This window comes from Adiantum capillus-veneris, chromosome 3 (genome assembly GCF_014529385.1).
Source record: "Adiantum capillus-veneris isolate H3 chromosome 3, ASM1452938v2, whole genome shotgun sequence".
Classification (NCBI taxonomy): domain Eukaryota; kingdom Viridiplantae; phylum Streptophyta; class Polypodiopsida; order Polypodiales; family Pteridaceae; genus Adiantum; species Adiantum capillus-veneris.
In genome coordinates this window covers 52,549,456-52,560,824 of record NC_140933.1, presented here as the reverse complement: position 1 = coordinate 52,560,824, position 11,369 = coordinate 52,549,456, and the positions used below count along the sequence as shown (strand labels likewise).

The 11,369-nt window shown below is 40.9% G+C and overlaps 1 protein-coding gene across 1 annotated transcript; it reads left to right on the top strand.

Annotated features, from left to right (window-relative positions):
* Window positions 1-351: 351 nt before the first annotated feature.
* On the top strand, window positions 352-750 carry LOC147460923 (uncharacterized). Its single transcript, XM_086504439.1, has one exon. The coding sequence runs from the start codon at window positions 352-354 to the stop codon at window positions 748-750; it is 399 nt and encodes a 132-aa protein (XP_086360565.1).
* The last annotated feature ends 10,619 nt before the right edge of the window (window positions 751-11,369 follow it).

The window sequence follows — 11,369 nt, the reverse complement described above, 5'->3', positions numbered from 1 at the left end:
GCAATTTGTCTCTATCAAAAGGATTAAGGATAATATTGGGAAATGGACGGCCAATAAAAGTCAATTGGTGGATTCCATGGTGGATCATTTTCAACGGGTTTTTGCCAAACCTGAGACTCCCGCAAGTGAGGTTTTGCAAGCCAGAAAGCTATTGTACATTGTCATATTTACATCCTATATTGACAATGAATGATGTAGCTACCCTTGAGGCCAGTTTTACTGAGGATGAGTTTCACGACACTTTGTTGCATCCTGCTCAGTGGAAATCACCTGATTGGGACAGGTTTACAGTTGAATTCTTCCTTCGCTTTTGGGAATCCCTTAAGCAGCCTCTACTTTTCATGATAAACCATGCATGGACTACGATTAAGGATTGGTGAAGTGTTTCCTAAGCAAGCATTGTGGGAATACTTCTCACATTGGAATCCAATAATTCTTATGCCGGTCATTTACAAACTATTATCGAAAATGATAGCTGCATGTATTAATGACCATTTTCTCTATGGTGGTATACATTCGGCTCAGTTTGGATTCATCCCTCGACGGCATATTATGGATAATATTGCTAATGCTTTCATTGGAATTGAGTACGCAAAATATAATGGACAAGATGTACTTATCATGCATGTTATAGAGAAAGCATTTGACATTGTTCATTGGGACTTCATTGCTCAGATCATAATGGCTTTGGGCGTTGGGTCCAGAATGCGTCAAGTAGTCTATTTTCTGTATGAACATAGTCATTCTTGACGGTGAGCTGACTCTGTTCTGAGATCTTGGTCGATCGGTTAGGCAAGGTTTCCCTTTGAGTGCTATTTTGTATGCTATTGCTACACATCCCCTATTGTTGTATCTGGACTCCTTGAAAACGTCAACCCAGCTACATGGATTGGAACTACCATCTTGTGATCATTTTGTGGCACAAGCGTATGCGGATGACTCCATGTTTTGGCCTTGAAATCAACCTAAGGATGTTCGATGTATTATTGAAGCACTACATGTTTATGGGTTGGCTGCATGTCTACGAGTGAATTTCCAAAAATCTAAATTGTTGTCATTGCAGCAAATGGATTGGCACTCTGTATTATGGCTAGGTGATATAATGAAGCCTGAACAAATTGTGAGGCATCTTGGTTATCCACTGGCTTGGTCGTTTAACAATGCAAAGTTGCTAGATTGGGTTGAGAATAAATTGAGGTCTACTTGGCCGTTGCATGTAAGACTCAGAATAGTATATTCCATTTTGGTGGTATACATGCAATTTTTCTTGCCATTGTTGTATTGGCCACCCTGTCGTCTTCGGGTTTTCATGTCTTGGATTTTGAAGCACTTATGGTCTACTTTCTCCCAAAAAAAGGGCATGCAATTGCTTGCAATGGATAAGCTGTGTACTCCAAAGCGTTGTGGTGGTCTGAATATTTTGCATTTGTGTTCTCATGTTACAGCAAGGAGGGCTACTTTTTTATTGGTATCGGTTGAGCAAAAACAGCCCTAGACACAAATTTTGCGTTTTTGTGCTCTCATGCGGTTTCTACGCCAGCTTTCGGCCATTGGCAGCCGTCCTATTGGGATGTGGTTTTTGGTAAGTTTGAAGCTACAATACATGGATGTCCTATTGCTTCCAGTCTTGTGGCGGATTGGAAATTGTTCACACGGGAATTGTTGTGGCATGGTAGAGATGACGCCTGTGGAATTTCGCTTTGATTGGAGAGTTTACATTGGAGTCGAGTTTTTTATCAAACTCTTGCTCAGTGCTCTCCTAGAGAGCCTTACTTTCTCTCCCAAAAAGGTATTAACAGGATAACAAATGTGGTGTACGATGATGTACGGATGCTCTCATTTAGACAGGTTGCTCTTACCTTTGGGCTTGGGTTACATTACAGGTGCATGTGGGACACTATTAAGGAGCTAGTTGACTCGATATCTCCCATTCCGCCACTGGTTGAGGAGAATCAAATTTTTGATTGGCTCTATGTTAGTCCTTCATTTAGTTTCATATCTGCAAAGAAAGTGTACTGTCATTTGCAGTCATCTTCCTGAATCCAAGAAGACTGTAACAAGGTATGGAATATGAATAAGAGTGTTACTTGGTGGCTAAGTAAAATTATGAAAGTGTGGCATGCTAAGCTACCTCTGAAGGAGTGATTATTTATGTGGAGATGGATCGTTGGGGTTCTCCCAACTAGCAATTTTTTGTGCTCCAGAAGATTGGCCTCTTCGCAATGTGTTCGTTGTGGTGCAAACATTGAGAATGTTCCACATTTATTGTGGTCTTCTTCTTGTACGCAACAATTTGTGGATTGCATCTCTACAGCTCTTCACTTGTGTTTCCCTAGCATACATTTTGGTAGAATTTTTTGGATCTTTGGAGTGCTTCCACCTTGCTTCGGCCGTATGCATACTTTTTTGATTGGGTTAGCTTTTGGGTGCTATGGACAGTGTGGACATCATGGAATTCCCTTATGTTTCAGCAGATTCAAGTGGAATATGTTTACTTCTTCAAGATATCTCTTAGATAGTCTCTTCAAGTTGCCTATGACTTGGACGAGCTCCCTCCTAGTCATTACGAGCCCTAGTTTGAATGTTTTTGATTTAATGTTTGTAATACTTTCTATGGGTTTTCCTTGTTTTGAGGTTTCCCACTGGTAATTCAACCTGACAATATTATTTAAAAAAAGTGTGTGTGTACGGCCTATATTAGAGATAACTCCATCATCGGTTCTCCTCTCTCCTAAACTTTCCGATAAGTGAAGTGATGAGGTATCATACTTTAAGGATAGAGGGGGAGATCAAGGTGGAGTTAGTTAGTTAGTAAGCAGGCACTTGGATACACTTGTCGCTCCTATGAGAAACTATTGATCAATCCCTCTCCTCATATTGGTCTCTATGAGAGAGAGAGATCAAGGTGCACAATTAGTTAGTTAGCAATCACTTGGATACCCTTGTTGCTCTTACAAGATATCAATCAATCCATCAAGTCCTCATATTGGTCTCTATGAGACAAGGACTATTTGCATGATAGTGTCAAGCTATGATAAATATGATACTAGTAGGACTTCAAAATTTGAGTGATTTTAAATATAGAATGACTTACAATAGTGTTTTTTTGCATTGTTTCAAATTGCCTTACTTGTATGCTTAGTTTACAAGAGAACTACTATCTTTGAAAGCGTTAGCATGCATAAAACAAGGAATTCATGGTTATTTGACAAGTTCATAGTAGGCTAGCCAAAAAGTTACCAAAAAATCTCCATTATAAAGCTTAAATAGAGCTAGCAAGAAAGCCACCAAATATTTTTTGTGCAAGGACAAGGGTAGCTCCTACAAATGGATGGCATAGGGACCCCTATTTGCATATAAATAGGGGATTGGATGGGAGAATGTCAGTCGGTGTTTACGCTTGGTATCAAAGCAAAGGGAGGGAAAAGGGCATTGCTTTTGCATGCATGCAAAGCTAAGTCTCTCTCTCTCTCTCTCTCTCTCTCTCTCTCTCTCTCTCTCTCTCTCTCTCTCTCTCTCTCCAAGGAGGTGCATGTAGAGCCCCTTGCACACACAAGAAGTTGAGTAGTGATCTACACAAAATTGTCCAAGCTCATGCTTACCATCAAAGGGAACAAAGTGCATATTTTATTGGTAGATGAAGGTGCATCCCACATTTTTTTAAACTATTTAGTCACTTAAGAAAGCCATAGACTCCCAACTCACATGGTTACAAGGTAGCACTATGGGAGGTTGATTCCACTAAGAGTCTACTATTGTGGCCGCTAATCGTAGAAAGAAGAGAGAGGCGATAGAAAGTAGAGAGAGAGAGAGAGAGAGAGAGAGGCAATATTTTTGGCTCCATGGTACATTGTGAGGATATCTGCACTTTTAAACACAAAAGATTTTTCTATTCATCCTGGAGAATTTGTATAGCTTGCCACCCTAGTTTTTCTGGACTATTTCCATCTTTTAAAGCTCTATATCTCCATATCTATATCCATGTGCTTATTTTTGAAGCTTCACCTCCTTCATGCACCTTTGTCATCACCACACTCATAGCTTGCCACACAAATTGTTTCTCTCACTTAGACCAGATCCTCATGTATTCTTTCACACTCGCATCAATGCATTGAGAGGTGGAAAACATGCAGACATAGCAACAATAGCATCCACACTAGGACATAGCATTGACATCATGCACACTAGATTGAGAGATGACAACAACTTATGTTCAACCTGTGTGATCATGTTTACACATATAGGATGAGTGTTGTTTTTGTATACAAGGAAACAAATGTGTCCACACACACACACACACACATGCTAGCACAAAACCAACACATACACATTCATTGATGTATAAATAGTTTCATCATCTTATGCGATAAGATATGTACAAACATGCACTCACATAAAGAGAGAAAGGGGATTCATGGGAGTCAGAGAGAATTTGCACTCATGTAACTCTCACATATAACATTCATATATGCACAAAGAATGTATTCAAAGAAAAAAGAAGGAGATAAAATGTTGGGTTAAAGGTGTTTGTGCCTTGCCCGATCATTCAGGCTATGGGCGTCCACCCACTGCTCACCTTATTGTGTGTGACTATATACAACAATAAGGAGTATCTCATTATGAGCCCTACTCCACCCACACAAAGTCTACGGTCTCCCTCTCCCCTTCTTGCATGCACACACCGCACCGCATTCACACCTCGCACATGCACTCTTCAATTGGTACCAGAGCCACGACAATGATTAGGCACGCATGTGATGGCTTCCCGGTGAGACATGAAAATGCGGAGCTTGGTGGCTATGGAAGCTTGACGGAGTTTCCTTGTGCAAATCCGGATTGGAGGTGGAAATGGATCGAGGTGGATCGGAGTGAATTAACAAGATCGGAACCCCGATGTGCGCAACCCTCTTGGGCTTGGAAAATTGGGGATTCCTAGTAGATCTTGGAGATCTAATTTGACCTTGTGAGCTTATTTGAGTGCAGTTATTGTGCAGATTTGAGCTCTATCTAGTGGGAGTTTGATTGGAGCTTGGTTTGCACATTTATTTACAAGAGCTCATTCGATTGCAGCAAGAGTGCACACCAGAGCCTAGAGAGTAGTGCGGATCAGCCCACACACTCCCTGGTTGCAGATTTATGAAGTAGAGGGGGTTCAATTGAGCCCACATACAGTTTCGGCTACCGAATCGGCAGCCTAGAGTTGCTACACAGATCAACTAGGGCACTCTCCATTGCAGGTGGTGTGTAGAGATAGAGCTTGGAATATGTGTGTGATTCACACTTAAACACACACACACACACACACACACACAATTTCAAGGAATCGACCAAGGCTTGCAAGCAAGGAGAATCAGGCAAGTAATAGCACAGTCAAGCAGAGCATAGATAGCTCAAAATTGAAAGCTGGAGAGCTGGTGAAGACGATGAACTTGAAAGGCTTTGAGGGGGGTGCAAAATCAAGGCAATTTGGAGATTTTTGGGCAAGATTCAATAGCGCTAGCAGCCGACAATGAGCAGTTGTGGGAGGGCTTTGTAAAGCTTGTGAACATTAAGGAAGGCTCAAAATCTAGCAGTGCTTTGTGAGCAAGCTTGGAATCACTGTTGTAGCGTTGACAAAAAGGAGAAGAGCAAGGGAGTGAACTGTGTTTGTTGAGCACACACACACACACACATTTTTTACAGACAACGAGCAAGAAAAAAAAAGAATTAAATTCTTTCTTTTATTCTTTGTAAGGGTGCATTCACACACACCACCTTACGCCATTGCATCTTCCATTTTTTGGATGCAAATGGGTAACTGTAGCTTTGATGTTGAGACACAATCCATGAAGAAAACATAATACCTTGTGGAACTCATCTAACTCATCCAACTAAGGATAATCTCTTTGTAGATATAATTGGTTAGAAACGAATTTTGCATGTAACAATCAACCCATGCCTTCCAATTCCTATCTTCTCCATTACGAAGTAAAAAGTATTTTTGAGATATTTGATTAAAATGCAGTGACATCTTGGGTTTTTGTGTAGGTGGATTAGCCATCCACCACTTGTAGGCCTCGCCTTCCAAAGCTAGACTAGTATTTGTAGGACGTGGAACATATGTTGTTGTACTAAGATGGTGAACATCTATCCACTTATGCAGGAATGTGTTAATTGCATCTTTATTCCATGATCAATCCACCTTAGTAGACACTAGCTTCCAATCCTTCATCCGTAATGAATTTTACTGACTGCTGGTGGGTCCACTACCCCATCTGTTCCTTGGTTGGTCGCAGATGGAGGCTTTGACCAATCAGTGGCAACTTGCATCATAATATTAATAACTAGCTTTGTGAGGGCCATTGAATTTGTATTTATCAATGAAAAACTAATTTCATTCTTTCAATTTGTTAAAAGAAATGAGTTGAAATTGTGTATGCTTACAAATTCATGATCATTTTGTAGCTCATTGTTCCCATCCCCTTGCACATCTAGCATAGCCACATCCGGCCTTGAAGGTGGGGGGTGCTCAAAAAAGCAATTATGTGTTGATAGTGGTGCCAAAGACAAGCTCCAAACGCCTTGCACATAAATCAAGTGGCTATGGTTTCTTATCAAATCTTTTGGTCACTTAGCTTCAAAACATTAAATTGAGGTGCTTGTTTCTACAAAGAAAAGGAAGAAAGCATGGCATGGTCTTCTGCCAACAATGTAAAGAAGGGAAGAGAGCTTATGACATGAGCTATGGGCTCTTGATTATGATTCCGATGAAGCGAGTTTTAGTCCTCACATGGGGGTGACCAGATTTGGCTCTACTCTCTCAAATTTCTTGAAGGTCAATTTTGACCATGGCTTTATGCAAGGAACCTATGAGGCCCACAACTTATCCTTCAAAAAGAGCCATCGATGCTAAATATAGCGCTGGTGGCCCTTCCTATGTCTAATTGGAAAGTCTTTGAACTCTCATACCATTGAGAGAGCCATGACACCATGACACGACCTTAGAATTTTGGATTTCATATTTCTTCCTCTACCCAACCACCCTCATATATACACCTTGCTCTATATTAAGAACCTTCATTCTTAGTGTGCATTCTTTGAACCTTGTTCCCATGGTTTGTAGCAACTAAGACCCTTGATCTAACACTCTCAATAAACCTCTTTACTTATATATATATCTATCTCTCTTTATTCATCTATTCCTTCCTTCTTTCAATAAACATCTCTCGAATCAGCTCTTTTTGTATTCCTTCTATCTTTGCCTGTATCTTTCTCTTTCTCACTCTGTATTCCTTCTATCTCTGTCTCAATAAACCCCTCTCGATTCTGCTACATATATATCTCAATAAACCTATTTACTTCTGTGTGTGTGTGTGTGTGTGCGCACGCGCGCACGCATTTGTCACACGTGTCAAAGCAAGGGACTTGCTGTACACTGTGTGCAAGCCACAAATGGTTGCAAACACTCAACCATATTAATCTAAACTTCTTGTTTTGAAGTACTAAAGCCATTGAGTGGCTGCTTTCCCGTGGACGTAGCCCACATTGGGTGAACCACGTATATCATGTGTACTCTCTCTCTCTCTCTACTCTATAATCTCTTGTGTGTGTAAATTATCTCTCTCCATTAAGTAATCTACTCAATTATCTACTTAGCTACGTCATATTTCCTAACAAGTGGTATCAGAGCAAGGTTTGCTCGTAGCTAAAGTATCTCAAGGAAAGGATTCCTTGAATTGAGTGGGAGTTATGGTGGAGGAGGGGAAGCTCAAGATTGAGAAGTTCAACGGCAAAAACTACCAACATTGGAAGATACAGATTGAAGACTATCTCTACCAGAAGGACCTCTATTTGCCACTAGGCGGTCTTGCGAAGAAGCCCGCAACAATGGCACATGAAGCATGGATTGTCCTTGATCGAAAGGCATTGGTAACAATCCGGCTAAGCTTGGCGTCAATGGTGGCCTTCAATGTTTCGAAGATGAAGACCACGGAGGACTTGGTGAAGTCACTTGACGACTTCTACGAGAAACCATCGGCATCCAATAAGGTATTTCTTATGAAGCGCTTGTTCAATCCAAAGATGGCACAGAATGGCTCAATTTGCATAACACCTAAATGACTTTAACACAAACATAAGTCAACTTCGATCAGTGAAAATCAATTTTGATGATGAAGTGCGAGCTCTCTTATCATCTCTACCGGATAGTTGGGACAACCTTGTGATGGCTGTAAGTAATTCTATTTCTGGGACAAATACTCTTAAGTTTGATGATGTTGTGGGTGTTCTCCTAAGCGAGGAAATACGAAGGAGAAGCACAGGAGAATCTTCAAGTGGTGCACTGTCAGTGGAAACAAGAGGAAGGCCTAAGGAGAGGTTCAAAAACCAAAAGGGTCGTGATCGCTCAAGACGGAGCAAGTCACGCACAAAGTTAGTCCTTGAATGTTGGAACTGCGACAAGAAGGGCCACGTCAAGAAGGATTTTTGGTCCAAGCAGAAGAAGGAGACCGAGTCTCAAGACAACAAGCCAACATCGGAGGCAAATGTGGTAGGTAAAGTAGAGCAAGATGCTCTAATTCTCTCATTAGACAATGTGTCTAATTCCTGGATAGTAGATTCCGGGGCTTCATTCCATGCGACACCACACAAGCAACATTTCCAAGATTACACCAAAGGTAATTTTGGGTATGTATACTTGGGAGATGATGAAGCTTGTGAGATTGTCGGCAAAGGTACAATTTCTGTCAAAACTGCTAATGGAAATGAATGGAAGCTTAAAGATGTTAGGCATGTTCCTTCTCTTCAAAAAAATTTGATCTCTACAGGACAATTGGACGATGAAGGTCACAACATTGCATTCGGAAACAAACGGTGGAAGATCTCAAAGGGATCTTTGGTGGTTGTCGAGGGAGAAAAGGTCGGTACACTTTACTTGTGTCCTATCAGCACGCATCCTTCAGCTTGTGCAACAGCTACAGAAGATGACAGTGCGGTGTGGCACTACCGGCTTGGGCATATGAGTGCAAAAGGAATTCAAATCCCTCAAACAAAGAAGCTTCTACCAGATTTGAAAGAAGTAGACTTAGAGTTCTATGGAGATTGTGTTTATGGTAAACAAAGAGGGTAAAATTTCAAAAATCAGGAGATGAAAGAAAAAGTAAAAAACTTGAGTTGGTTCATTCTGATGTTTGGGGTCCTGCAAGTACACCATCACTTGGTGGCTCATTGTACTATGTAACATTCATAGACGATGCGACTAGAAAAACATGGGTTTATGTCATGAAGAATAAGTCCGATGTATTTTCCATATTTCAAAGGTGGAAAACCTTTGTGCAGAATGAAACAGGTACCAAGGTTAAATGCCTCAGATCTGACAATGGAGGTGAATAATGCAGCCAAGCTTTTGAAGGCTTTTGTGCTAGCAATGGCATTCGGAGGCAAAGGACAACCCCAAGGATGCCTCAACAAAATGGGATTTTGGAAAGGATGAATAGGACAATCATGGAGCGAGCACGAAGCATGCGGCTACATGCAGGCCTACCGCTTGAGTTTTGAGCGGGAGATGCAAGTACGTCTGTGTACTTAATCAACCAGTCACCCTCAACGGCATTGGATGGGGGAGTTCCATAAGAGGCATGGACAAGTAAACCGGCGAATTATGCATTTCTCAAAGTGTTTGGGTGTGAGGCTTTCATGCACATAGATAGAAGCCTAAAATCAAAGCTAGATGCAAAGTCCAAAAAGTGTTTCTTCATTGGCTATGGAGAAGGTGACTTTGGGTATCGCCTATGGAATCCTGAAGATGGTAAAATCTTAAGGAGTAGGGATGTAATTTTTAACGAACAAAATATGTACAAAAGTTACTTGGAAAGAATCCAAACAAAAGAAACAGTTGATGAGTACATGGAGCTTGAGGACGATGAAGACTCAAGGACTGCAAACGGTGACAATGTGCAACAACGTCAACCAAATGAGGAGCCTCAACCTATTCCACGAAGATCTACAAGAGCAAGTAGACCTCCAGAAAGGTTTGTTCCTTCCTTCAACCATCTCTTGATCTCAGATTCTAGAGAGTTGGAATCATACGAAGAAGCTATGCAACACAAATCCAAAGAAGAATGGACGAAGAGCATGCAAGTGGAGATGGACTCACTACATCGCAACCAAACATGGGATTTGGTTGAATTGCCTAAAGGTAAGCGGGCACTTCAAAACAAATGGGTGTACAAGCTGAAGGAAGAAGAAGGTGGGAAGAAAAGGTACAAGTCTAGGCTTGCGGTATAAGGGTTTTCTCAAAAGAAAGGTATTGACTTCAAAGAAATTTTTTCTCCTGTTGTAAAAATGAACTCAATTAGTCTTGTCTTAAGCCTTGTGGCTGCTCATGATTTAAATCTCGAGCAAATGGATGAAAATACGGCATTCCCTCACCGTGACTTAGAGGAGGAAATCTACATGTAGTAAAAGGTAAGGAGAAAATGGTTTGCAGATTAAAGAAGAGCTTGTATGGTTTAAAGCAAGCATAAAGACAATGGTACTTGAAGTTTGATCGATGGATGTTGGATCATGGATTCACAAGATGCAACTCAGATCACTGTGTCTACATGAAGAATTTGGGAGATGGGAAGTTCATCATCCTAATGTTGTATGTTGATGACATGTTGATTGCAAGTGCTAACATGCAGAACATCAAAGACTTAAAAAGAGGAGCTGTCTAAATCTTTTTCAATGAAAGATTTAGGTGTTGCAAAGAGGATACTTGGTATGAAAATATCAAGGGACAGGACGAAGAAGACAATAAAGCTATCTCAAGAGGATTACATCAAGAAGGTACTAGAAAGGTTTGCAATGCAAAATGCAAAACCAGTTTCTACACCTTTGGCTGGTCACTTTTAACTAACCAAGGATATGTGTCAAAGACACAAGAGGAGATAGCCTATATGTCTAAAGTTCCATATGCTGCAACGGTAGGTTCTCTAATGTATGCTTTGGTTTGGACAAGGTCAGATATTGCACATGTAGTGGGATTTGTGAGTACGTTCATGGATAACCAAGGTAAAGAGCACTGGCAAGTTGTGAAGTGGATACTTAGGTATCTAAAAGGGACAACAACGAATGCTTTGTATTTTGAAGAAACTGATATTTTTCTAGAAGGGTATGCTGATGCAGATATGGCCGGAGACAAAGATACTCAAAGGAGCACTACTGGCTATGTCTTCACGGTTGGATGCACAGAAGTAAGTTGGGCTTCAAAGCTGCAGAAAGTGGTCTCACTTTCTACCATGGAAGCAGAGTATGTAGCAATGACGGAGGCAAGCAAAGAGATTCTATGGCTTCACAGATTCTTAGAAGAGGTTGGATTCAAACAAGACAATTGTGTCTTGTACAGTGAT

What these genes read in the sequence shown, in the direction of transcription:
- LOC147460923 (XM_086504439.1), top strand. Translation starts at nt 352, where the DNA reads ATGCATGGACTACGATTAAGGATTGGTGAAGTGTTTCCTAAGCAAGCA.